The following is a 27,198-nucleotide window of genomic DNA, read 5'->3' as shown; positions in this document are numbered from 1 at the left end:
TGCTGCATGAAGGGGAGACCTTAGAGCAGCTCCAGTGCTTAAAGGGCTACAGGAAGCCTGGAGAGGGGCTTTGGGCAACGGCCTGTAGGGACAGGCCAAGGGGAATGGCTTGAACCTGCCCAAGGGGAGACTGAGCTGAGCTCTTAGGCAGAATCTCTTCCCTGTGAGGGTGCTGAGGAGCTGGCACAGGGTGCCCATGGCAGGGGGTTGGAGCTGAAGGAGCTTTAAGGTCTCTTCAACCCAAAACAACCTGGGGTTTGATGAGACAAGGGTGAAGGACAGAGGCTGTGAGGGGGCCTCTAATGTTTGACCACAGAGAGCCCTGAGCCCAGCAGCGATGGGGAGGAGTCCTGGGGCTGTCCCCAGTGTCCCTGAGCAAGGGCAGAGCTGAGCCCGCTCCGGAGAGAAGCAGCTGGAAACGTGGATCCAGTTGACTTGCTCTGGGTAATATCTCCTGATGATTCCGCTGCAGCATGCTGAGGCTGCAGAGTAATCGAATTAGGCAAATATTATGGGGAAGAAAATGGGCAGATAAGTAGCTTAAAGTGATCGAAATGACCTGAAGGTGGCCATGCAAGTGGTCTGTATAATATCCTGTAATAACCCTGTCCAGGCAGCTCCGAGGAGGCTGAATTCCAGTAACAGGGCATCTGACCAGGCTCATTGGCAGCAGCAGGCGAGGGCTGATGAATCCTGGTCCCATGGGAAGGCTCAGCCCTGGACCACTCCCTTCTCCCAGCAGCCAGACAATAGGGAGCCTCCCCCCAGCCTTGGGGTGCTGGGACACCCCAGTTTTGCTGCTGGGGCAGGATATGCTCCCCCCATGGAAGATGCTGTCGCTCCACAAAGCATCCCTAGGGATGCCTTTAGCAGGGTCAGGCTCAGCGAGAGACACCACATTCCCATCTCCCAGCCAGCCTGATAAATCACCAGGACAGAGCGCCTGAGACAGGGGCAGAAGGGATCGATACGGGATGGCTCACGCTGAGAGCTGCAGAGCCCCAAGATCAACCCAGGAGGGTGCACACAGCAGAGATAGGGGGAAAACAGGGCGAAAGGATTCAAAGCACATCCCAGGATCAGGATAAAAGCTGTTTGAAACCCCTCCTGTCCCTTCTGCACAGGTAGAGAAGCCGGGAGCACTGAAAAAAGGGTGATAAAAATAGTTCTCCCGGCATTGAGCAATGAAAGAAGTCGGAGCCGTCAATCCGGCTGCCTCTCCCTAGGGATGCTGACACTGCTGGCGCGGGCTGGGAGCAGAGCCGACCCCCCCGGGAGGGGGGACTGCAGGCACAGAGCAGACCTTTCATTCCCCCCATGGATTGAAGGAGATGAAGGGGTTGAGAGGGAGCAAAACCAGTCCTGGCTGGAGAGGCACCGCCTGTCAGCCGCCCGCTGCACACTGGTGGGTAACGAGACGCTGCCGCCAATGCCAGCCCTCGCCACGAGCAATTAACCTGACAGCATCCACTGCTCCGGTCCTCCCCGTGCCGCTGGAGCGTCCCGAGGGCACGCAGGAAGCTGGCAGCAGTCCCTGGTGGGAGCCCATAGCTCTGCCCGCATCCCAAACCCCCCTCGGGCATGGTGCGGGGCAGACACAGCCAAGGCAGCGGCTCCTGGCTTGGGGATGTCCCACAGCACAGCCCAGACCTTCCCAGCCTCTGTCCCCTTCCCTGCCAGCCGCCTGGCTGGGAAAGACCCCGGCCTTTGCACCACCGCAGGCGTGAGGAATCCCTGATCTTTGCTTCAGGTTATGCATAGCAATAGTGAGAATGGACCACAAACCACCTTTATGGAATGGAACCAGTTTGTGCCACTGGGTTTCTTTCCAGTTAGGGAAGACAAAACAAGAGATAAACCGAAAGAAACGCACCCAAAGCTGGGTGCCCCGATAGAAAAGGTATAAATGAGATGTAATCCCGTGTGCTCATGGAAGCAGCTCTTGAATGAGATTGACTTTGACAGCCTAATAAATGTCAGCTTCTGACAGGCCCCGGCTCCAAGATGAATCCTCCAGACTCTAATTGGAGACATGATGCTCCCATTACTCAGGACAAAAATCCCACCTCCCTGCCTGGGGTTTCTCCATTGATAAAATTAACTTCTTGTGTGCCCCCAGTTGACTGCAGCGTTGCTCTACCCCGGGAGAATTTGCTCCTGCAGGTTGGAGGCGATGGAGAGGAGCCTTGGAGATGGCCAGAAGGGTCCCTGCTCTGAGCAGAGAGGGGATGGGGGGCACAGGAGGACCCCCCAAGCCTGCAGCATCCTCAGTGAGCCCATCTCCTGCCTCAGGAGGAGGAGGAGGGAGGGATGGGAAGGGAACAGGGGAGAGGGAAGCTGATAGCATCTCCCTACCTGGTTTTAATTATCCTGTCGGATTTAGCAGGCAGATTGCAGCCCCGCTCGCAGCTGCTGACAGAGCCTCAGCACTGCTGACAAGCAGAGATTAGCTGGGTAAGCTGGGGATGAGGCTGAGGGCTCCCACCTTGCTCTGTCTCTACCCGTTGGCAGTTCTGGCGTGCAAGGAAAAGGTGGTTTTGCTTCTGAAATGGAGCTGGAAGAGGGGCGGCTGCCCCCTCATCCCTGCCATCCCCTTCCCAAGCAATGCAAGAGGAGCTCTGAGCAGCCATGGTAGCGCTGCCAGGCAGTGTTGCTCCAGGCTAACGGTCCATATTTTGTTTACACGTCCCTCTTTCCCACCTAAGAGATGCTCCCGGGCTCGCTGTCATTTCCCTCTCCTTGCTGCTGCCGCCTGCAATTACTCCCCAGCATTTGCATTTAATGATAAGGCCCCGGCTGGGGATTGGAATAGATGTCACACGATCGGTGCTTTAATAGTGACACTGCTCCCTGCGTTGGAAAAGGAGGGGAAGAAGGGATAAGGAAGATGGGGGAGCAGGAATCCAGGGTGGCAGGACCACAGGGAGCATGCACAGGAGCTTTGCATGCAGCTAAACCGGTGCCATATCCCAGCATGGAGCAGGGCAAGGATTTGGAGAAGCCAGCCTGGAGTTATCCAGCAAGGCTGGGCTCGTCCTGATGGATTTATCCTTAATTAGGTTGTTGTGTCTGTTGCAACAGAATGCAATGGCCAGAACATTCACTGGTGCTGGCATCTGCAGCACCTCAGTGTCCAGGAGCAATAAACATTGGTATGAGAATGATGAGTTCCCCACCTATCACTTAGGAAATAATACAGAGGTGAGCTCTGATTTCATGAAGCTTTCTTTGGTCACTGGGCTCCTGATCCCAGATGTTGTCAGTAATGGATATGACACACATGGCTGTGTGAAGAGGGACGAAGAGGGAATAGTGAAGCAAAACCCCCAGCAAAGGCTTCTGCACACCTCAAATGGCTCCTCTGTGGAAACCATACGGGTTCAGCATCATCTGAGCTGGAGCCACCAGCACCCCCCCGCCCAGCACATGGACTGGGAGCTCGGGAGGAAGGTTTAAACTCAGAATGTTGGAAAATGGGGGGGAAGTTCCCTGTTGCAGGAGGGACCCAGGACATCCCATTGCACCCGGTGCGGCTCTGCAGCCTCCACCACCTGCAAGAGGCGTTCGCCGGGTGATGAGCAGCAGTGCCTGCGGTTACAAATAGCTCCTCTGATTAATTGCACGGAGGTGACACTGCTTCTGCTGCCGTCTCTGATGAGCTCTTCGGGGACCTGGGTCACATTGCGAGCTCTGCTCCCGCCCAGGAAGGGCTGGAGCAGCACGGGGGGATTCTGCAGCCATGGCAGAGGAGTGGGACCCCCAAGGCCCACGCCTGCTGCTGCTGCACAGCCCAGGACCCCACCACCGATGAGATGGGGTGCACGAAATGGCTTTTGACTTTGGGGGGGCTGCAGGGAGCAGATGCCGGCAGCCTCACAGGGGTGGGGTGTCACTTTGGTGCTTTTCCATGGCAGAAAGGATCTGATATCGGGCATACACCACTGTGTGCAGCTTAAACCCCCAGAGCTTAGGACGGGTCACACCACTCCCTATGAGCATCCAGCCACAGCACTTGACCCTCAAAGCTCTCAAAGTCTCTGTGCCTGCGCTGCAGCCTGCAGGATGCTACAGGAATGGAGAGAGACGGGGAAAGCGTTCCCTTACCCCCTCCCTTGATAGCAGAGGGGTCGGGAGGGGGCTCTGCACCCCAGCACGGGGGAAGGCAGCGGTGCCACGGGTCCCCGTGCAGAAGAAGCGAGAGCAGAGCTCGGGAGCCACCGTGCTGCTGGAGGCAGCAGCTCCCCATGAGCCACGCACAGAATCAGCCACCACCAGCAGAAGGGGAGCTCCTGCTGGAGGCCATCAGCGAACCCACAGCGCTTCCAGGAGAGTCCCCGTCCTCGAATCCAAGCCCTGACCTGGCTCCAGCCGTGGAAATCACATTCTGCCTCCCAAGACATCCCCAGCCTGTGCAGTTCAGACGGGCGAGAGCATCAGTGCGCAGGGTGCCACCCTTCCGCACCACGCAGCGGTGCTGAGCAGCTCGGGCTGGTCACAGGTTGGTGCAGGAGGAGCTGCACAGCCCCAGCAGCACCGACTCAGCGGGGATGAGGCTCTGGTGCAATCTCAGCCCCATCTGTGTCAGGGACCTAATCGCAGGCGGCAGCCGGGCTCCGCGCCTGCCTGCGCACGATGATATCGGTGTCAGGAAGCATCAAGAGGAGGATGCGCAGCTCAGAGCGGGGATTACATCCCTCATGGAGCAAAGCAACAGCCCCGAGCTTTGATGTTGGATCCCAGGGGATGGGGGGGCCTGGGTGGTGTGGGTATAGGAGACAATGTACGTGCACACAGGGACACGGGGTATAGCCAGGCTGTTTGCAGTGTGAACAAAATGGTTCACAACATAGAATCATAGAACCCTGGAATGGTTTGGGTTGAAGGGAGTTTAAAGCTCCTCCAGCTCCAACCCCTGCCACTGGCAGGGACCCCTTCCCCTGGAGCAGCTTGCTCCAAGCCCCTGTGTCCAACCTGGCCTTGAGCACTGCCAGGGATGGGGCAGCCACAGCTTCTCTGGGCACCCTGTGCCAGCGCCTCAGCACCCTCACAGGGAAGAGCTTCTGCCTAAGAGCTCATACCAGGACTGAGGCTTTGAACAACCCACCCCTGGCTCCACAGAGACGGGGGGTGCCCAGGAAGAGGAGCAGAATTACCTGCTCATGCAATACTGACCCCGTTCACACCAGGACTATTTCTGCAGGGGCACGGAAGCAGCAAAGATGCAGCCTCCTGCCCCCGTCCCCTCATCCTCAAGCTCCATGGCATCGGGGAGCAGATCTCTGGCACAGGACCCCTCTTTCAGACCTAGTACCAAGGACCTGATTGCCTTCCCCCCCCGCTTGCCCTGCAGCCCCTCCAGCATATGCAGGAGCCTACGATGCATTATTGCAGCCATCATCTCTTTGAGGTCCCTAAAGCCCCACTGGCCATCAGCTAACAGCCCCTCCGCCTCCACTTTATGCCCTTTACTCGGCTGGGCTAAGTGCCCTCCCCATTCACTCTCACCAGGGAATTCCAGGGTTCCTGCACTCTGCTTCCTGCGTTATTGATCCCCAATTCCCCCCATGGGGATCTATTCTCTTATTGCTTCAGTTTCCCCCCACAGCCGCTCTGCTCCTGCTTTTCCAGCCCCCCTCACCCCTCAATCCCTCTCTGCTCCCCACCCCTGCACACCCAGCGCGAAAGCTGCATTGCACAAGGAGCCAGGCCTAGGAGCCCCAGGCTGCCAGGGGAAGCTGAGCAGCAGAGAGCAGAGCCCGGAGCTGCTGAGGAGGAGCAGCGTGAACCAAGCACCTCTGAGCAGGCTGCGAGCAGCTCTGGCGGCTCCTGAGCCCAAACCAGCCCTTCCCCACTGAGCTTCTGCTCATTACCAGTCCCAGACTGGGCAGCAACCGGTCCCCCAGAGCGGCTCCGAGCTGATGTTCCTACAGCAGGGATGCATAGGAATGCCTCCAGGGTTTGGGAGTCATCCTCTAGGAGAGCAGAAAAGGCATCACCAGCCTTTCAGCGGCTGGAGAGATGGGATGACTCCGCTCACGGGGAGCAATGAAGTGAAATGGGCTCCTTAAGGGCTTTTTCCCACCGGGCACCTTGGCCGGTTTCCACCCAGGTGCCTCTTATCCCCCAGGATCCGCAGCATTCCCAGCCCTTTGTGTAGTTTGTTTGTTTATTTGTGCTCGCTGTCAGCTCCCTCCCAGCCGCATCCCAGACAGCGGATCGCATGCTAATCCAGTCTGGATTGGCAGCAGCACCCGGAGATGGGGAAAAGCTGCTTGAATTACAAAGGGAGCTTTGATTTTGCACCTGGATTTGCTTCTCAGCCCCAGTCTCTTCTATTGAGGCAGGGATGCTGTGTCCTGGGGCTACGAAGGCAGGGGATGGGCAGGGAAGGTGGGATGCAGGGAGCAGGATGGAAGGGAAGCAGGAGGCGGGGGTGGCCATGCCCTGGGCTGCATCCCCAGCAGCGTGAGCAGAAACATTTTGTGTTTCTATGATTTCATGTTTGACTTTGGTGTGATGCTGCTGGGAGAGAGAAGCGCTGGGGCAGGAGGTCCTACACGTGGGCTGGGGGCTGGGGGCTGCAGCCAGGAGTGTTTATGGGATGGGAGGAAGACGTGGGGAGGAGATGGAGGTGTGGGCTCGTGAGCAGCTGAGGAAGCAGCTGATGCTGGCAGCAGGGCCAGGAGACCCGGGTTCAATTGAAGCAGGAGGAGTCTGGGGTGTCCACGGGGGCAGAACGCAGGGAGAAGTGGGTCTGTGACTCAGTGACTGGCTCAGGGGTTTCACTGCAATTCGCCGTTGCCTGCAGCTCCTGGACACAGTGATTCAGTCACCAGCTCCACTAACGGGGATTGCAATTAAGACGTGAGCTTTACTCCTTCCCCAGCCACCACCTCCACACTGGCACCTCCTGATGATGCCACCCCTTGCTGCCATCCCTGCATCCCTGGGACACACGGCCAGGGCACCCCTTCCCTCCCCTAAGGCTTTGGGACAAATCACTTCTCCGCCCCATGCTGGGAGCATCGCGCAATCACAGGGCCAGTATCAGCCCAACCCCTCATTAGTGCCATGCCCTCATTGCTCCTATTTATAACCTAGCGTTCCCAGCCTGCCCTTGATAAAATCCCTGGGCTCCACCTCCCTGCTCTTGTCACTGGCACAGAGCAGCTGCTATTTATACCCCTCTCCCCTGGAGATGCTCTGCTCCCGATTCCAGTCATGCTGCTCCTGCCTCCCCTTTCCTGGTCCCTGGGGTCAGGACAGCGATGCTGATCCCAGGACAAAGGCTCGGCGGGAGGGACAGAGGATCCGAGTGTGATCCCTTGTTGTCCATCCCCAGGCAGGAGATGCACAGGCTGTGGAGTGGGTTAATCCAGCAGGACCTCTGGAGCCCTCCAAGGACATGAGTCTTGCCAAAGGGTGAAGAACACGAGGCAGGGGGACCCGTGGGAACAGCTCTGCAAACCAGCCTTTCCCAAGGAGCAGGGTCTGGCTGGAAGCTGAGGCAGGACAGGTACAAAGGAGAAACCCTCTGGGTCGGGATCCATGTCCCGATGAGTCCCCATTGCTGTGAAGAGACCTTGCTCTCCCTGCATACCTGCTCCTGCCCATGCTGTCCAGGGGCAGCTGTGGGCTGAGCCCACTCAGGGTCAGTGAAGTCATGCAACAGCTCTGTGCAAAGGCTCCATGGCATCAGCTCACGCTGCCCAGTAAAAATAGAACCCATTCTTTATTCTCACACCAGCTATTTTGGGTGCAATCGCTGTTTCAGAGAGGAAACGCTGCTCTGAACCCTGCATTAACACCTATCAGTGTGATTTCCCACGGCAAGTTAAGGAAGCAAAGCAGCTCTTAATGTGTTCTGCGGTCCTGGGTGCCAAAGTATTCACAGATGGCTCAGGACTTTTCAAGCCTTCTAGCCGAGCTGGAAAGCACCTCCCCATCCATCTCCACATCCAGGAGATGTGGGTGGGAGCTTAAAGCTCATCCAGCTCCAGCCCCTTCCCCTGGAGCAGCTTGCTCCAAGCCCCTGTGTCCAACCTGGCCTTGAGCACTGCCAGGGATGGGGCAGCCACAGCTTCTCTGGGCACCCTGTGCCAGCGCCTCAGCACCCTCACAGGGAAGAGCTTCTGCCTAAGAGCTCAGCTCAGTCTCCCATCCCAGAGCGCAGCGCGGGGGGAATTGCCCTCCTTGAGCTCTGGGATGCAGCCAGCACACGGCGGCTTTGGGCTCAAGCGCACACTGATGCCTGGGGACGTGGGCAGGACGCTCGCTCCAGTGCTAACCCGGGGGGGTTCTGTGACTACGAGCGATGTGAGATGCTGGCGGTGTCCCCTGGCTCCGCAGTCCCTGCCCTCGGGCCCCGCTCACCTCGCGGCGTGGCAGCAGAGCCGGGCATGAATCCCTCCCGCTGCACACGGAGCCATCTGTCTGGTGCTGGCCCTTGTGCCGCAGCACGGAGGGTTGTTAACACACAGCATATGCTTTGCTTGAAATTAATACTAACTCCTCAGCTCCCAGCAGCTGCTGGTTCTTGGCTCCCCTTTCACAGCGATAACCGGGAGCAGCGGGGTGGAAATCCAGTCGCTTCCCGGCTCCTCTTCTAATGAGCTGTGTCCCTGGGAAAGGTAGCGCTGCTCTGCAGGGACAGCCTGGCACTAGGTAGGGAATGGCCTTTGATAACCAGGTACATGTGCCCTGTGCCACTGCGGTGGCAATGCACAAGCCCTGGGGCTCCTTAGGGACCCCGGGGTCCCCTCACCAAACCCACGCAGCATCCCTGGAATGAGCAAACCCTTCCTGGGCACCGACCTGGCTGGGGAAGGGCAGGTTCCAGCAGCTTCCTTTGCTGTTTGATTGTTGCAGCTGCAGCAGAAGAGTGCTCAGGAGGTGCTTTTCCCCTTTCCTTGCTAACGCCTCAGGCTGGGCAGGGGGATGCGGGGAGGCTGGCGGGGATATTGGTGTTATACTTACCCAAAATCTGCATGTGGAGGAGCTCTGTACAATATACACAGCGGTTTCTGTTCGAACACTGCACACTGAGGGACAGGGAACGTGCTGAACCCAGCCACTGCAGCCGAGACGAGAAGGGAACATCCCCATGTTCAGTTGAGGTTTTAAACACAACCTGCCCCGTGGTGGCTCTGTGGCTGCAGGGGGACAGGCAGGGGGACAGGACTCTGAAATTAGGGCTCTGGCTGCTTCCCTCTTTGCCATCATTAGGGTCCAGCCGATACCTGTAATGGGATTCCCATAATGACAGTGTAGGAGCAGAATGGACTATCCAAAGAGCTACAGCGCTTTCCTGGGCTGCGTGCAGCGCTGCTGTAATACAGTGTGTTGGTATTTTAGCCTTTGTCAAACATGCAGCACTGGAAAATGGTGAAGAGAGAAGAGCTTCTGCCTAAGAGCTCATCTCAGTCTCACCTCTGACAGGTTAAAGCCATTTCCCCTGTCCAAAGCCCCTCTCCAGGTTTCCTGTAGGTCCTTCAGGCATTGGAGCTGCTCTAAGGTCTCCCTGCTGATGCCATGGTGTGTCCCATGCAGCTGTAGGCTTTCCCCCACACACATTATAGCTGTTGGTGGAAGGAGAAGGAGAACAAGTGCCTGTGCTGCAGCCCTGCTCCCGGCCGCAGCAGTGTGGGCTGCCCGAGCTCCCCAGATCGATGCAGTGGGTTTGCAGGGTCTGAGCACATCACCCTGCAGCCGAGCCGTGGGCAGCAGAGGCCACGGGATCAATGGGGAGTGAAGGAAATACGGCTGCGGACACGCACCTTTACAGCTTCCTTCCCCCTGCAGAGCTGGGGTTTACGGACTTTGGCAACTGCCAATTAATTTTGCTGAAGCCAAGGGCAGGAAGGCAGCCCCGCTCCTTATGGGCACCCAGGCAGTGGGAAAACAGCCTCCATGTACTGCGGACTGCTGCCGTCCTCAGCAATGACCACTCCTGCACTTCTCAAGCCACCAAAAGAGAAGACAAAGCAGGCTGGATGGCGCGAGGAGCTGTGTACCTCCACTTGGCCATCTCTCTGCTCCTCATCCTCCAGCCCTGGCAGCAGCTTCGTTTGCTCCCCATCCCAGGGAGGCACCAGGAGCTGCAGAAGGCAGACAGGCAGAGAGAATCCAGACCCTCCCAATTAGGTAATTTTTCTGAATGAAGAGCCCTGCTCCACCCTGCACAAGGCCTGGGACTGATAAATCCCAGGGCTGATTAGAGCCTTGTCATTTAGCACCTCTAATGCCTCCCTCCTAATAGCATTAGGACCTCCTTGGCAAGACACTAATGCAGTTTGCAGCTGCAGTGTGGCGCCTGCAATCCGGCTGCCGAGCAAAAGGAGCACATCTCTAATCCAAGGAGACAGGAATGAAGAAGGAGCTGCCTTGGAGAGATGTGTGGAGCAGGGAGAGGAGAAGGATCCTGGGGTGCCCAGTCCCAGGAGCATCGTTTCCTGGCCATGAGCAGCATCCCCGTCCTGGTTGCTCAGCGAGCTTGCTCCTTCCTGATTTCCACATCCTCTCTCTATCCCAGCAATCCTCACGCCCCTCTTTCCTCGCTCTGCCTCTTCAAGCCTTGCCAAGCCTTCCCCCGGGATGCTCCTGGCTTTCTGCACACCCCTGGTCCATAGCCCTCACCCTGGGATGCAGCTCTGCCTCACTCCTGGAGGGAGGCCGTGGAGAGGGGCAACTCTTAATGCTCAGAACAAAACTCTGTTTTGATGAGCTGTGATCTATAATCATCATAACACAATAATGACAATAACTCCCTAATCAGATTAAAACACTCTCCATTTGTCCAGGGCTTTGAGCTGTAATCTCTTCCACCCCTCCCTGCCACTGATTTTGTTTGCTCAGCCCTTCCAGCCTCCTTTCCTGGACTTGATATTCCAGGATACATCCCCTTTTCCACCTTAACCCCCCCCACACACACACAGACAGGGCAGGCAGGGGGTGCGGTGGGGAATCTATTCCAGCAGCACCCCCCCAGTCCCTGCTGCTGCCTCTGTGGAATGGGATTAGTGCCATCCCACCCTCGTTAGCCTGCTGCCCTGCTACAAATCTCATTACACCCGAAGCGGAGTCTGGAAGGTGTTTCTATTTCTTTGGTTAATGAAGAAAAATAGCGGTGGGGGCGGGCTCAGGAGAGGAGTGTGTTAACACTGATTAATAATAAATAACCTCCATCATCAGCACTAATTCATTCTAGCACACGCTTAAGCAATTGATTCCTGCTGAATGGCATCATGCCGTCAGGAGATCCCACACCTCCAGCTAACTGAGCCAGGGGCACCGCTGGATGCTCCCATTCCTGCCCAGGCTTTGGAGATGGGAATCAGCCAGCTTGTGGACAGGGATCATCCCTTGCTGATGTAGGGAGAGACCTGGGAAAGGATGGGAAGCCATAGGCTGAGGAGCATCTCTCATCCCTCGATTCACCCTGCCACCTCCTAAACCTTGCCTGTGCCAGCCAGGAAAGTCCCAGGGCAGGGCAAGACCTGCCTCACTACATGCTCTTCCTTGGGCTGATGTTCAAACCTTGGTCTTGCTCCTGTGCCCTGTATGTCCTGGCTAGGGCAGGCAGCAGAGCCCACCACTGCCTGCAGAAGGGGAGCATGGACCCCAACATTTCCTATTCCCTTCAATCCAGCATGTGATAGATGGAAACAGAGTTTTAATCAGTGTAATACATAAAGCTCTTAATTTGCCTTATTAAAAGTCGGCACTTTGGATTTTCAGGATCCAGGAAATTAACTCAAGCACCTAAGCATTTATTTGATTGAGATTATAAATAATTCATGCCTTTTCTTTGCCTTCCATAGAAGACCTGGGGACACACACACACACCACGGCTGGATGTCCCCTGGCAAGGGGAGAGGAGGAGGAGGAAGAGGCTGACTCAGAGCAAGTCAGGCCGTGCCAGGCCACCTACTGCATCTTGCAGTGCGGGATGCGCATCCCAGGGATGTGCATGGTCCAGGTTCATCTTGCAGTGTGGGATGTGCAACCTGAGGCTGTAAATGGTCCAGCTGCATCTTGTGCTGTGGAATGTGCACCCCTGAGCTAAGCATCACCCACCAGCATGGGCTCAGCTCCCCGGGGCTGTGTAGGGGGGTCCGCAGCAGGCAGCGCTGGGGTTCCCGAGCTTTGACCGGGTGCGGAGCGGGACGTTTGAAGGGGGGGTCCCTGCCCGTCTGTTGCCTCCGTGCCTGTCCTGCGGGCGCACAGTGCCCCCCAGTGGGCGCATTCCCGGCTGCCGGCTCGGCAGCTGGCCAGATGTGCCGCCGCTGAGGAGGGATGCTCGGGAGGAGGAGCGCTTCACCCCATCCCCTGCATGAGTGCGCTGAGCCGGGGATGGGGGTGCCGGCTGTGGGGCGTTACCAGCGCCGGACCGGGGGTTCCTCTCCTCTCTCCATCCTCCTCCCGCTCACTGCAGGTTCTTCTTGGCAAACTTGAGGGCCACGTTGTCGTAGTCGGCGCTCCCCAGCCGCTCTTTGCCCTGCAGCAGGAAGGGCTGCCGCAGGGGGACCGCTCTCTTGGGCACGGCGTAGTCATCCCGTTGTGCGCTGTAGGGGTACTCGTGCCCCGTGGGCTCCTCCGGGGCCGCCTGCAGCCTCCATGCCTCCCCCTTCACCTCCTCCAGCTCATGGTAGACGATGTGAGAGGACAGGCCCTCGGGCTCATTGTAGATGTGCTCAGGCTTGGGGGCACTGGTGCATGGAGGGGGCTCTTTGCCTGCTTGACCCCCGGCCATGCTGATGCTGTCGTAGAGGGGGTCGGGGGCATCCTCAGGGTGATGGGCCACGCTGCTGAACTTGCAAGCTCCAAAGGCCTTGGCGATGGCATCAAAGGGGACGGCGTACTCAGCCTCGGTGCTCGCCTTGGAGGGGGCATCCTGTCTCCAGCCCTTCTCCAGCACCGGAGGGTTTCCCCTCCGGAGGGGATTGCAGGGCTCAGAGTAGGGGCAGTCGGCACCATGGGAGGGTTCCCCAGCCCCAGAGGAGCTGCTGGGGGGCATCCCCGGCTTGGCTTTCCCCACCTTCTCCCAGGCTGGCTCCAATGAGGGGCACTTGGTGCCACCGCCAGGCTCCTCATGCCCCTGTGCCCAGCTGGGCATCCTGGCATGGCCATGGGACAGGGGAGCATCATCCTCCCGCCATGGCTCCTCGGCCCCCCGGCTCCGGTGCTCGTTGATGGCCAGTTCAATGGCCTGGAAGATCTCATTGCCTTGCCTGGTCTCAAACTCAAAGTTACCTTCCCCGGATGCGCAGCGCCGCCCGGCCTCGAAGGAGAAGGTGACCTGGGAAGGGACAGGATCATTCCCGCACCACAGCCCACCGCAGCCCACGCTTCCCAGGCCCCACTTACCTTATCCCTCCCGAAGCGCCGCAGGAAGCGGTAGGGCCAGCTGTAGAGGGTCTCCAAGGTCTGGGGATCCTGCAGCTCCAGTGCCTCTTTGCCAGCCTGAAGGATGCACCGGCCCTGGAGCCGGCAGCGCTCAGAGGACTCGGTGGCCCTCACCGTCACCTTGAAAGCCTGCTCTGAGGCAGCTGGGGGTGAGAGGGTGGCGTTAACACGTGCAAGGGGCAGAGCTGCATCTCCCACCCCAGAGAGGTGCTGTGGTGGCGGGGAAGCGGTGTCCGGCCGATAAGGGCTTGTGGGCTCCGGCCATGCAGGAGCAGCCCGATAGCTCAGCGCTGCCAAACCACAGAGCAGGAAGATGTTATTCTGGGAGGAGACTTTCCACCGCGCTGCCTGCAAGAACCCACGAGGGGGGCTGCTCCCTGGTGCAAAACTGGCCGAGACACCCAGGAATGGGTGATGCGATGCCACAGGAAATGCAGAGCCCTCCTATGCCAAGGGCACCTTCCCCTCCGCCCGCCACCTACCTTTGCTCCGGGAGCTGTACAGGCAGTTTTCCTCCATGGAGAACTCCCCATCGGTGCCCAGTGCACTCTGCTGAGCCTCCTTGCTTACTGCCTGCTCCTCCCTGCTCCTCTGGACAGGGACAAGCAGCGGGTGAGCACCCCGCACGGATCCTGCTGTTGCCCACAGCCCCGCTATCCCTACCCAGCACGTACCGGGAATGCCAGCGCGCACAGCTTCTGGATCCAGTCGGCTGCCTCGGTGCTGTCGGTGGCCAGGAGGTACCTCCTGTCCGTGGTCTCCAGCAGGAAGGGGACGGTGTCCTTGGGGCAGGCGGCATCACCGCTTGCCTCCGCCACGTACACGCAGTCGCTCAGCTTGACCAGCCTCTTGCTGCTGTCGCCCTTGCGCAGCCTCTCCGGTGCGGAGCCCTCCAGGAGCTCCAGGCGGGCCATGGAGCAGGAGCTCTCCCGGTACAAGACACCCCAGAACTTCCTCCATTTCTGCCAGGGGAGCAGCAGAGGGGGCAAGGTCAAGGGGGTTTCGTTCCTGTCCTCAAGGAAAGCAGCCGGCTCCAGTGGAAGGGGTCCCTGCCCATGGCAGGGGTTGGAGCTGGAGGAGCTTTAAGGCCCCTTCCAACCCAAGCTATCCTAGGATTCCAGGGGTGAAAGCCCAGCACTGGCCAGCTCCTTCCAGGAGCTTTTATCCCCTTGGAATCACGCACGAATTCCAGTGTGGGAGGACACTGGTGCAGACGTGTCCATGATCCAGGCAGGGTCCTGCACCCTCACCCTGTCTGGTTGGCCAGGATGAGGGCAGAGGTGGGGAAGAGCATCCCCGGCTCACAGCCTGCAGCAGCATCCCGGTACCGGGATCCATCCCGTGCCTGCAGCACCCAACAGCCCCAGCGCTGCGGGACCCAGGCCCTCGTTTGCTCCATCTTCCCTGGAAGCACCAACATTGAAACCGCTCCCACCCCGCGCCCCGAGGCGGCAGCAACGGCCGCGGGGAGAGGAAGCGGTGGTGGAGGAAGTCTTGAACAGCTCAAACTCCTCCGCATCACCCGCACCGGGACCGCGTCTGCACCCTGCGCCCTGCCTGCAGCATTGTGAGCCCAGCTGCAGGTGGCCATAGGGACCCAGGTTCCTCTTTGCCCATTCCCTGGGTGCTCCAAGCAGGAGCCGTCGCTAACCCCCCTGAGGACAGGATGCTCCGGGGGCTGCACCAGTTGATGCCCGCTCTGCAGATCCTCAAGGGGGGTCCCACTGGGAGGGTTCTCTTTGCAATGTCCGCAGCACCTTCCATCCCCTTACCCAATGCACTGGTGGAAACCTGAGGGATGGGTGGGAAGCCAATGGCTGGGATCATCCCATTCCCATCAGATGCAACGCTCATGTCCAGGCCAGCCGTGCCCCCATGCACCGAGCATCCCACCGCCACCTCCTCACCTTGCCAAAGGTCTGCTGCAGCTGCAGGTGGAGCACCCCCTGCTTCACCACCGCCTCCTCCATCACCCATCCACCAGCATCCTCCGCCTCTGTCCCGCCGCCGGCGGAGGTCACGCACCCGTCATGCCCTGTCATGCCGTGTGACGTGTGCTTTGGGTGCTGCTGTTTCTTCCTCATGGCTGAGCTCCGGCTTCCTGCCCCATGAGCTCCCCACAACGGGCAGTCAGCCCGGCCCCACACCCGGCCATCCCCGTGCCTCAGTTTACCCAGCTGGGAAACGGGACCAAGACAGCTCCAAGGGCTGCTCCATTGGGGTCATAACCCCCAGCTCTGCCCCTCTGCCTGCTCCCAGCAATCCCAGCCTGACCCAGCGCTCCCAGTAAGGGCTGGTGCAGCCCCAGCCTCCACACTGGCCATGGTGCAGGTGGGAAGAGAAAAGGGGGTGAGTGGGGAGGGTGGTTTGGAGCTGGAAGGAAGGGGTTTGGGGCTGTGTCCAGACATGGGGACAGCAGGGGCTGATGGGGTGCTATGGGATGATGTGGGGGACCCAGAGCACCCCAGCCTCATGAGAAGGAGCACCCAGGGGTGCTTGGTTGGGTGCCGGCAACACCAGGTCTGAGCCACCACCATGAAGCCCCAGTGCTGGGCCGGGGCTGGAGGAGACACAAGGTGTGCTCCTTGGCTGGGGAACTTGGAGCACTGGGAGCACTGGTGCGGGTGCTGCTGGGGCATGAGGCTTGTCTCTGGCTGGTTAACTGGGAGCCACTTGCGCAGCACACTGGTGCCGGGCACCGGGAGCATTGGGAGCACTGGTACTGGGAGCACTGGGGCTGGGCACTGGGGGTACTGGTACTGGCAATGAGACCACCGGTGCCGGGCACCGCTGTCGCTGGCTCAGGACCCCGCCATGGGGCGCGTCCCCTTTAAGCGCCATGTCAACAAACCCTCCCTTGCGTCGTCGCCGTCGTGACGTCATGGCGCGGCGGCTGGCGCGTGCGCCGTGCCTTTTGTGGTGAGGCAGGGCGGGGGGGCCGCGGCGTGCCGGGCCCGGCGGAGGCGGAGGGAGCGGAGCATGAATGGAGCAAGATGGCGGATCATGTGCAGGTGAGGGGCGGCCGCGCCGCGGGGCCGTGCTGCGGGGCGGCCGGGCCGCGCCTCCCTCCTCCGCACAGCGCCCCTTGTCTGCCCGCGCGGCCTGCCCCGGGCACGGGCCTCGGCGGCGGCGCGGCTGGGCCCGGTGCGGCCCGGCCTGGCGGCGGTGGTGGCAGCGGGCCCGTAGGCCCCGCGGCCCGGTGGCTCCCGGTCTCCTCCCCGCCGCTCCGGGCTGCGGGAACCGGCGAGCTCCGGAGGCCTCTGGGTTTTGGTTGCTCCGGCCCGGCCTTCCCGTGGTGAAAGGCCGCTGGGAAGGCGACTCCGGGGCTGCAGCCGCCGGTGTTACCGGCAGAGCGGCCTTTGCCTCGCTGTTGCCACCGCGGGGTGTCCGAGCGGTGTTAGTCGCAAAGCTTCGGAGGAAGGAAAGTCGGGCATCCCCCGCCATGGAAACGAGCGGCCGGTTCCTCCCCTACTGCCGCGGCCCGTCCCTGCCGCCCCGTTCCCGGTGCTCCTGCAGCCGCCATCCCTCGCCCTGGCGTTAGGCTTCGCCTTCTCGCCTTCTGGGTTGGTTTCCAGCCGCAAAGGAGACTTGGTTCTTGAGTAAAGCGCTTTGATGGGCGTTAAAAACAAGCTCCCAGTGCGTGGAGAGGAGCCGAGAGGCGAATGAAGGTGACGGTGGCTTTAAGCAGCCGGGTTTGCGCCGTGCGATGGCAAAACCCGCGGAGGGTCGGTGCTGGCACTGGCAGAAAGAGGCAACCGAGGCCCGGGTGGAGGAGCCGGTGAGTTCGGGGGTGTTTGCACACCGTTGGGCTCGCCATGTGCAGGAGCCCGGCTCAACCCGAATCACACCGGTTACATATTAGCCCTGCAGCTTTCAAATACATACATCCTTCACATGAGCCCCTCGTGAACCACAAGGGTGAGCAGTTTATTAACCGAGGCCAGAGCCGGGCGCGCTCAGGTTGTCTGGCAAATGTCTCTTGGGCAATCTCAGGGGAGGAGAGGATTTGCTGCATTATCAAAGCAATTCCCAGGCTCTCAGTCTCCTCAAGAAACTCCCAATTGGTTGAGCCCTACCTTTAGAGCTCAGCTGGGGAGCCTGACCCCCAAAAGCACTTAAAACAGCTGCTCTTTTGGTTTAGAACCACGTGTCCTTCCCTGCTTTCCTTTGTTAAATGGGAACTGGAGCAAATGGAAGCTGGAGCTGGAAGAACAGGGCTCCAGTCGCTGTGTTCACCTGGTTAAAGTGTAACAGCAGGAGCCTGGGAGATGTTTCACTCGGGGGAAAAGTGATTTGCAAATACAGTTAAAGCACCTGCAGGTGGGGTCAGTTCCTATGTGGGACAGCCAGTGCTGATGGAATGGCTGGGTGCTGTCAGGGGATGGGGTTTGCTGGCTTTTCACTGCCTCTTTTCTTCTCTCTACCCCAGGCAAAAGCTCCTTCAGAGCTGCTGTGAGGTCCCCTTCAAAACTCGCTGTGGGTTGTGGCTGGCGGAGGCCGTGCTTTGTATTAATACATTGATTTTGTGATGAGGTGGCTTCCCGGAGCCCAAAACACACGTCTCTGGGCCATGGCTTGAGCTGAGTTGCCCCTTTAGACATTGTGTTCATTTAACAGCGATTATTGAGTTATTCGGTGCCATGGGGAGATGCTGACTCTCGGTGTGAATAATTGAGAGTTGGTTTGTGGCATATGCTTTGGGAGTTGGTCCTGGGTTTAATGGGAACAGGGAGCTGGAAATAAATATCAGCTGTCAGAAGCTGTGCAGAGTTCAGCAGGTTTGTGAAGTCTTGCTGCTGCTTTGTGAGAGCTTTGCTTTGGGTGTTGCGTGTTCCCAGTGGAGCTTCTGGCGTTGTACCTGCTGTGCTAATATGTGGTGAAGCACAAGCCCATTTTTTATAGACTTTATCTGTGCTGAAGTTATTTATTTTACAGTGTGAGGCAGCAGTAGGGATACAGACAAACTTCATAGGCTGTAATGGAAGAGAATATCATGTTCTTGTCTTTCAAACATGTTCTGCAAGCTGAGAGTGAGCCCCCAGTTCTATTGGTGGGAACTGTGGTGAGGAGCCCTTCGAGGGGGGACTGTTCAGTGTCTGGGGACAAAGGCTGCAGTGATGCTGAGGCAGGGGTAGAGAGAATCAGATGATTCTGTCTGGCTGAAAAGGAGTCCTGCGGTCTGAAAGCAAACTGCTCCCCACCAATTTTTCCACTCCTCAGAAAGCTCCTACCACCTTGCCTTGAATTAGTCTTTGTTCCAAGTCTTGTAAAGCATCACTTGGAGCAGTGAGGATGTTGCTGCAATGAGTTTTGTGGGCAAACAGGAATCCCCTTCCCCTTTTACTTCCTGATCTTGGAAATAGCTTTATAGCATCTTTGGTTTTCTTCCACTTTCCCAGCCCCTTAGGTGTCGTCTGTGCTGCTGCCCTCAACTGGGATACACTTACTGACCTTGCCTGTTCCTGTGGGAGAAGGTTTGTTGTAGGATGCTATGACTTGGAATATTTCATTTGGCTTGAATTTTAAAAAGATCGGTGCACTGATGGAGAATTGTTGGTGCTTCTGCATCTGTTAATGCAGCAGCTTGCCCTGAAATAAAAGTAGTTGGGGCAGTGAGTGACTGCTTGTCATAGGACAATAGGAGATCTGGCATCTAAATAGGAAATTGAACCCTTGTTTTCGTTTTCACACTGTGTGATTCTAGGTTTGGGGCTGAGTGTTTCTCTCTGCTGGACCTCCAGCAGAACCGGGTGGGCTGCAGACAGAAGTGTGCATCACAGCACAGTTGTGGAGGAAGCTCAGTGCGGGGAAAAAGCATCATGTGAAATGATGTTTGGGTGTCCCATCCACCACGTGTTGGGTTTTGAGACCGTTTCCTGTGGCAATTCCTTCTCCATCCCTCCCAGGACCTAAAGATGTTTTCCATTCTGTGTTTCTGTATTCTAAAGGATGTTGGTTTGGCTTAGGCACAAGCTCAAATCTGGCTCTGGGAATCTCTAACATCCAGCTTGCTGCAGAGGGAACCCTGGAGCCCAGGTTGCATGTCTCCCAGTTGAGATCTCCAGCCCCTTGCACTTGCTGCCAAATAACAGATTGTTTAGAACACTTTTCTGTTTGTTTTAGTTCAAGCTTTTACCTCCTCCATGTCATTGGACTCACTGAAAACTCTTATTAAGGACTTGGGTTGATCTCAGAATAGCCCAAGGGAACACTGGACCTCCGGAGGTAGAAACACTGGTTTGCCTAAAAATAGAGCTGGCAGCATTTCTTTTGCAAATTAGGCTCCTTTTTTATTATTATTATTTCAAGCTATGTGCTTGTTTTAAAGTGCTCTGTTGGGATGCCCAGTGCAGAATTCCAGTGGGAGGTGGTTGGGAGTTGAGTTTCAGAGGTGTACAGTTGCACTTCAGTATCTCAGCATCTTGGCAGCCAGGCTTCAGTGTAAGAAAAGTGGCTCCTTTGCAGCTCTGGGGACTCTATGGCCAGCAGCCAGCATCTGGAGAGTACTTCAGAGGTGCCTTAGGTAGCTGACGAGGTGTCCCATGCATAGCTTGGGGTGACAGCAGTGCTTCTGCTCCAGAGGATGGTGCTCTGAAGCATCCCAGGTGGGAAAGGAGAATGTGGTGGCCTTATGAGTGTTCACACTCAGCAGCAGCCTGCTGAAAGACAGGCTCAGGGTGAAACCCTGACCTGAGGGAAGCTTTGTCACTGAGTTCAGTGAGATGGGGCTACTCTGTGTTTAGGTTGCAGTCTGATCTGCAACAGTTCATCTCAAAGCCCCTTCTGTAGCACAGAGGAGAGCCAAAGCTTGGGTTGCTGTGAGCTGGGTGCTGCCACAGCAGGAAAAGAAGGGCAGGAGAGTGGCCAGGTCAGGCTGGGAGCCTGGTCTCTCTCTGTTAGCAACCAAGCTGTGCTCCCTCAGGGAGCTAACACTAATACAATTAAGGAGGATTTGTTCATTTTAATCATTTTAAGAGAACACTGGATGCTCTGTAGCTCAAGAACTTTATTACTCTTAATAATGCCGCGTTGCTGTTGGTTTGGGCAGCGCAGTGGTTTGTGAGTCTGTGGGGCTCAGGTCTGCTGAAGCAAAGTTCAAGAAGTTTACTGCTTAAAATCACCAGCAAAATGGTAAATTTTGTCTTCCTGTTTCTCAGCTGTGGTTTCCAGGTGGCTGCTGTGAATAGTTTGTGGTGCTTTCTGGTTGTGTGCCTTAGCTGCAAGACTCTGCATGGGTTTTTAAGAGTGTTACCTGTGTCTGAGGTTACACTTACTTCAACCAACATAATTCTGGAGCATCTTTGGCTTGGTGTGCAGTAGCAGTGCTGATGCAGCCTGGCCCTGTGTGTGCTCTGTGCAGCTGCAGCTTTGATTTGCAAGAAGGAATTTGTTCTTCCTTTGCTCACACAACTGGCAGAGCCTGGAGGCAGAGCCCACTGAGGAGGTATCCAGCAGCTCGTAGATCCTTTCTGCCCTGTTACTGACTGTGCAAGGAATATAGGACTTAAACCTTGGAGGGAGAGTTTGAACTTGTGCCAGTGCCTCAGCACCCTCACAAAGAACTGCCTAAGAGCTCACCTCAGTCTCCCCTCTGGCAGGTTAAAACCAGTGGCCTGTCCCTACAGGGACAGGATGTTTGGGTTAGTTCTACCAAACTAATAAAAGATGCTGTTGAAAGATAGCTGCTAAACCACCCAGAAAATGCCTCAGCAGAAGCTTGACATTTTGGGTTTGTTTGTTGTTAAGGACAAAAGGTGCACTTTGTGCATGGTCTCTGCTAACTCTGGTCATGGGTTGCCAGTGGGAAGCTCATTGTCCTGGTGTGGCCAGGGTACAACATCAGCTTCACGCTCTGGTGCTTGCCATCTTACTGGTGGCAGACTTTGAATATCAGGTGATGTAAGATCTCTGTTATAAATGTGCTTTGATAGTCTGATCCTTGTCTTCCTTCTCCCCTCCCCTTGCCTGTTGTCCTGCTCTGGAAACAGAAGTAGTTCTCCAGGCTGAAATATGTGCTGCACTTCAGAGCCGTAACACCCCGCAGTGGAGTGCTGTGAACAAGAAGTCATTTTTAGCAGCTCTTTGTCAATTTAACCTGGTTTTGGGTGCAGTTGCCCGGTGATCGCACTGTGGGATGTGTTCTGGTGTCTGTAGCTGCTCTGGGATGTGTGTTCTGCCGTTAGTGTTCATGCTGCAGGTGGGCAGAGGAGAGCATCGTGCGAGGACGCTGCTGCATGTAGTGTATTGCACTGGTTAAACATTCTGCTGTGTGCTGGCTTAGCAGGACTTTACCTCATGCTTTCCATGCGTAAAATCAACACCCAGCTCCAAAGCAAAAAGTTGTGCTTTAGTACTGGAAGAGAAAACCATGTTTTACCCTTCGTCAATCGCCTTCTGCCTTCTCCCCTCACTTGAGATCATTCAGGCTGTGGGTATGGTGTAAAAGCCCTCTGCTCACAGCACTTGCATAGTTTAAAGTGTAATTGTGGGTTCTGAGCTGAAGTTTTCAAATTAAAGCTTTTAATGTATTGTTCCGTATTCTGGTGTAATTTATGAGTAACACAAGAACAAGAAAATGGAACAAGCAAATCAAACAGAAGGTATTTACAAGAATCTGACAGGCAAATGGTGTCCTTACCTGCCTGATGAAGACGCTATCTTGAGTAGCATCTCAATTTGATTTCTTGTAATGCAGAACTTCTGCTCTCTTGGAGCAGGATTTCCAGCAGACTCTGTGTGTTCTCATGTTGTAAGGTCAGTTTATAAAAGAAATAGCCTTTGTTTTTCTGCTAAATACCCCCACTTCAGGGTCATCTTTAACTCCTTCCCATCCTTTTAATTTGTTATTCTGCATCCATGTACCAGCTTGGATGGGGCTTGGAGCAACCTGCTCTAGTGCAAGGTGCCCCTGCCCATGGCAGGGGGCTGGTACTGAATGAGCTTTAAGGTCCCTTCCAAACCAAACCATTCCAATGTGCACCCTGTGGACCCACAACTCTCCATCTGGAAAGCGTTCATGTCTGTCCTGCAGTGGCATTTTTGCTGATGTCTGGCACTTCAGAGTGCCTTTTACATGGCACATTCCAGCACCCATCAGCCTGACTGAAGCGTTCTCTGTTCCCTGTATTCCCCTTGGACAAGGGTGTCGCTGCTGTAGCCTCGGAGTATTTTGGTTGAATTCCTCTTGGAAAACTCTGCCCTTGTATTGCCCGTTCAGAGGGTTTGTGAACACAGTGATTGCAGGAGTTAGAGTCCAAGGACATTGTCCTGGCAAATGCCAGTTCTGTTGTTTCTCTTCTGGCACTCAATAATGTCTGTGCCTGACACTGGTTTCACCAGTGATTTAAAGGGGGTTTTGCTTGGTTCCTTTTGCTCTTTCTCGAGGGTAAGTTTGAGCAGTCCTGGAGTAGCTTTAATAGCTCATATGGTCAGGGGTGCAGCTACCTAGAGAGATACGATGTTCGTGAGCAGCTCGGAACCATCCCTGGAACACTGCAGCAGGGTATTAGCTGTGGCATGTTAAATGAAAAAGTAAAGAAAGCCAGGAGTGACTCATGCTCCCGTTGTTGGAGCAAAGGTGTTGGTGCTGCTCCAGCCTCTCCTTATTTCTCCTCAGATGTGGAGAACCTCCTTGCTGCAGTGAGCAGGCTGATTGTGCTGCTGTCCTTGCTCAGGGCCCTGACGGGTCTTCCCACTGGGAGGAAGGCCTTGCTTGGGGTAGAAGTGAGGAATTCCTCAGTTCCCAGGTACTACATCACAGGGATCTCTCATGACTGCCTCAACAGCATCAGTGGGGATTGAACTCGGGACCGGCTGTCTTGAGCTTAGTAGAGATCTGTCATGGTGTAGAGGCTGTTCCTTCAAAGCGGGATGTGATTTATTGCTCCAGAAATGAGCGAACTTCAGCACTGATTTACTGAACTAAGAGGAGGGGATGTGTTTCAATGTCACCTCTCCTCAAGCACAGCACATTTCCCTGTTGACTCCAAGAGCTGATGCCTTGGACCATGGTATCTGTCCGCAGAATCCTGGAATAGTTTGGGTTGGAAGGGACCTTAAAGCTCATCCAGTTCCAACCTCCTGCCAGGGATGGGGCAGCCACAGCTTCTCTGGGCACCCTGTGCCAGCACCTCAGCACCCTCCCAGGGAACAGCTTCTGCCTAAGAGCTCAGCTCAGTCTCCCCTGTGGCAGGTTCAAGCCATTCCCCTTGGCCTGTCCCTGACATCCCTTGTCCCAAGCCCCTCTCCAGGTTTCCTGCAGCCCCTTTAGGGCCTGGAGCTGCTCTAAGGTCTCCCCTTCAGGAGCCTTCTCTTCTCCTGGCTCCCTGAGCCCAGCTCTCTCAGCCTGGCTCCAGAGCAGAGCTGCCCCAGCACCTCTCCTATAATAAATATTCCTTAGGCATAAAGTGTTCAAGGCAAAGGAAAAACGGGATGCCACATCCTGGAAGTGCAAGGGTTAGTGCTGCTGGGGCTGCTGTGTGCCCATAGTGAGCAGGGACATCAATCCCTCACTCGCTTGCAGAGCCTGACTTTGATTCCAACATATGGGGGAATCAGTTGGGGGATATTAAAATGGATGAATGTGCTTGGGACAAAAATAACTGTATTAAACATGTTGCAGGATCTCTGGCTCAGGGAGTCACTAACCATGAGGCAGGAGGAAGGGAATGTCTTGGAAACAATGTGTGCCTGTAGGATCTACATGCACATCCTTTAGGATATAAGAACCACCACCAGCAGCAGTTTGGATGGATCTTGTTAAGCCAGAACACTCCAGTGCAGATGCTGAATCTATGGGGTTGTTGCTTGCCTGCTCCCCCCGAGTAGTCAGGGCTGGCTCTTGGCTCCTGCTCACTGTCTGCCTCTGCCATCTCAAGCACACCAGTGTGTGTTTCCTCAGTGTTCTGAAGCGGGAACTCTCAGTGTGGCCAAGTCAAACTCTGATGAACTAAACCTGCCTAGAGCTTATTGCAGCCCTTGGATGGGAAGAGCAGTGCTTAAGCAACCGTGTAATATAGGATCAATTCTGCAGCCTTCCCCCAGGACTCCTTTTAGGTAGCTGTTACTCGCCTTGTAGTATTTATCATTTTAAAGATGATCACACGTTGTTTGTCTTCACCACGGGGAAAACAGTGAGCAGTGAAGGGCTTTATTTGTAGCTTGTACTATAAATGAGATTGATGGGTTAGGGTTTTACTTCTCTGTTCGAGCTTCACAGCTGCTCTCAGTGCACAGACATCTGAGGCCGTGAACAAGGGGTGCCATCGATGAAGGAAAACTGGTGTCTTCAGTGTGTGCTGTGATGCAGAGCTCCTGGGAGGCTGGACTGGGAATTCCTGCTCTGGACTGTGCAGCCTGTGGTGGACAGTGCTTTGCCCATGCAGGGCTTTGATAGGAGGAGGCCCTGGCTCTCTGCAGGTCGTTGGGCTGCAGCGAAACTTCCATCCCTGGAGGTTTAGATGAGAAGCTCTGTGATGGTTTAGGCTTCTCAGTATGAATTGGAGCCACGTGCTCCTAGCTGGGAGGTGAGCAGTGGTTCAGGTTGTCATTTAGCCTTTATGGTGTGATGTATGGCAGAAAATGGACCAAGTGGGGTTTATTTTTTATTGCATCAAGTACTTTGGTTGTGGTAGTTTGTATTGCTGGAATATGGTGTGTGCAGCTGTAGGGAAATCCTGGGATTTCAGTGCTGTCCTGTGAGGAGCCGATAAGAGCAGTTCAACAGGCCAGGAGCTGGCAGGGAAGAAGCTATCGGCCACTTGGGGCTGCCTTCTGGGACTCAGCACTTCTCCTCCAAAATCCTGTCCCAAGGGCTGCCCCACACTTGGGAATCCCTATGGGCTCCCCTGAGCTCCCATTGCCACTTCCTGCCTTCCTGAGGTGCAAAGGACCTGGTTCTTGTTTCCAGAGAGTTTTGGGAGCTGTTCCTTCCCCAAGGACCAGTAAGCACCAGGCTGGCTCAGTGGCAGTTGTCCTCAGTGCTGGTTTGCTCCTCACCTCACTGGTGATACAGCCCATGTGTGCAGTGCTAGCAGGACACCAGAGTCGCACACTGCTGGCTCATGCTTCAGGCCTTATCTGGAGTGCGCAGAGCTCCTGCCCTGCATAATCGTTACCAGAAAGAGTATTCTTTTTCTTGGAAGAGTAAGTATTGCCCAGTGGTTGTAGGGAAATGATCCCCGCCTCCTTGCTGCCCCTTGTGCAGATGACCTCCAGCTTTCCAGACCAGCACTGAAAATCATATTGTTCTGGAATGGTTTGGAAGAGACCTTAAAGCAACCTGCTTTAGTGGAAGGTGTCCCTGCCTGGGGCAGGCGGTTGGAACTGGATGAGCTGTAAGCTCATCCCAAACCATTCCAGGATTCTGTGATTATTTAAAAGAATAAACAAACCAGAGCTCTGGAATATGGTTCAAGGTAAGGGAATCTGCAGAGGGTCCCCCCTGTGTTTCTTCTGACACTGTCCTATCCAATGATCATCTCAGCATCCAAGCCTCCAGAGCTTGTGTGTGCTTTTGGCACGGAGCTGCTGTGCTTTTATAGGAGTGAAGTCACCACTGACCCCATCAGCAACTCAGCTTCGCAGAGCTCTCTCCTCTGAAGCTAAACCCAGCAGCCAATGTATCCTCCTTATACAGAGCACAAATGTTCTGCTGAGCTTGTAATGCTTCACCTCTGGAAGCTCAGAACAAAGCCCTGAAGCAGGTGAAAATACCTGCTCATTAATGTAGCAGCAGGAACCCGAGGGAATACTTCTATCCATCTGGGAAGTCACTTTTTCATTAGGAAAGCCAAGATTTCACTGGGGGAAACCATCTGCCTGGATCACAGCTTATGGCAAGTATTTTCCAGTTGTTTGAGCACAGAGAATCTGCCTGGTAGTTTTATTTCCCTTCAGAAGTGTTCACAGAGATGCTGCTCAAAGACTTCTATCTCATTCTTCATTTGCTCTGCTCTGCTTTAGGTATTTGAACGTGAAGATTTAACACGAGATCCCTCCAGCATCCTGGGATGCTGAAATCTTCCCTTATGATGCCCTGCAAAGGGAATATAAATGAAGTTTGTAGGGATTTGACACTGGGTGACAGAAAAGCTAGACTTGAGGTTGTGTTTTTTCTCTTCAGTTGGCCAGATTAGGGTGATAGGTTACAGGATGAGGTGTAAAAGGTTTTCCAGACCCTAGCAGCCACGTGGTGAGGTGTGTTTCTCTTTGTGCAGACAGTGAAGTTGTACGTGTGTATATGTGTATACATCCCTATAGCCCGGGTTAAACTGCTGCATAACTGAACTGTGTCCCCTCTTGTTTCTAACTGCTGTGTTTTCCTGTGTTCCAGAGCCTAGCCCAGCTAGAGAACCTGTGCAAGCAGCTCTATGAGACCACAGACACCGCGACACGGCTGCAGGCAGAGAAAGCCCTGGTTGAGTTCACCAACAGCCCCGACTGCCTGAGCAAGTGCCAGCTGCTTCTAGAAAGAGGGAGTGTATGTAAAGCAATATAATTGTCCAGAGGGTGTCTTGGTGTTTTGGGCATTGATAAGGGAAACAGCCTCAAGGTGTGATATGCAGCGTTTATATCCCATACCCACTGTGCTCTCATGTATCTCAATCCATGGGCAGCCTGTGCCAAAGAAAGCGCTTGCTCTGGTGGCTAATTCTGCTGCTGCAGTGGTTCCTACAAATGGTTGTCAATTCTGATGTCTTGTGGCTTTGCTGCATTCCTCCCAGGCTTCCATGAGACATGGCAAGCTTCAAGTTGAAAACATTATTATGGCAGTGGTATTTCAAAGACTGTGGG

At 55.7% G+C, this 27,198-nt stretch overlaps 2 protein-coding genes across 2 annotated transcripts in view; one reads left to right on the top strand and one right to left on the bottom strand.

Moving 5' to 3' along the window:
- Positions 1-12,345: 12,345 nt before the first annotated feature.
- DOK2 (docking protein 2) lies at positions 12,346-15,746 on the bottom strand. The gene is made up of 5 exons (XM_061349795.1): positions 15,312-15,746; positions 14,079-14,366; positions 13,887-13,995; positions 13,366-13,547; positions 12,346-13,297 (listed from the first exon to the last, which is right to left on the bottom strand). The coding sequence occupies exons 1-5, from the start codon at positions 15,486-15,488 to the stop codon at positions 12,425-12,427; spliced, it is 1,629 nt and encodes a 542-aa protein (XP_061205779.1). The 5' UTR covers positions 15,489-15,746; the 3' UTR covers positions 12,346-12,424.
- A 1,194-nt stretch (positions 15,747-16,940) lies between these two features.
- Positions 16,941-27,198, top strand: part of XPO7 (exportin 7) — a 37,480-nt gene continuing 27,222 nt past the window's right edge. Inside the window, exons 1-2 of the mRNA XM_061349796.1 lie at positions 16,941-17,040; positions 26,738-26,884. Of these exons, the coding sequence (XP_061205780.1) occupies positions 17,017-17,040; positions 26,738-26,884 (171 nt within the window). The 5' untranslated portion in view covers positions 16,941-17,016. The remainder of the gene's footprint in view (positions 17,041-26,737; positions 26,885-27,198) is intronic.

The sequence above is a fragment of the Neopsephotus bourkii genome, unplaced genomic scaffold (assembly GCF_033783945.1).
Source record: "Neopsephotus bourkii isolate Nb327-2 ecotype Australia unplaced genomic scaffold, CSIRO-AGI_Nbou_v1 NB_457, whole genome shotgun sequence".
Classification (NCBI taxonomy): Eukaryota; Metazoa; Chordata; class Aves; order Psittaciformes; family Psittacidae; genus Neopsephotus; species Neopsephotus bourkii.
Note: the sequence above shows the minus strand (reverse complement) of the source record. Positions and strands in the feature narration are given on the sequence as shown.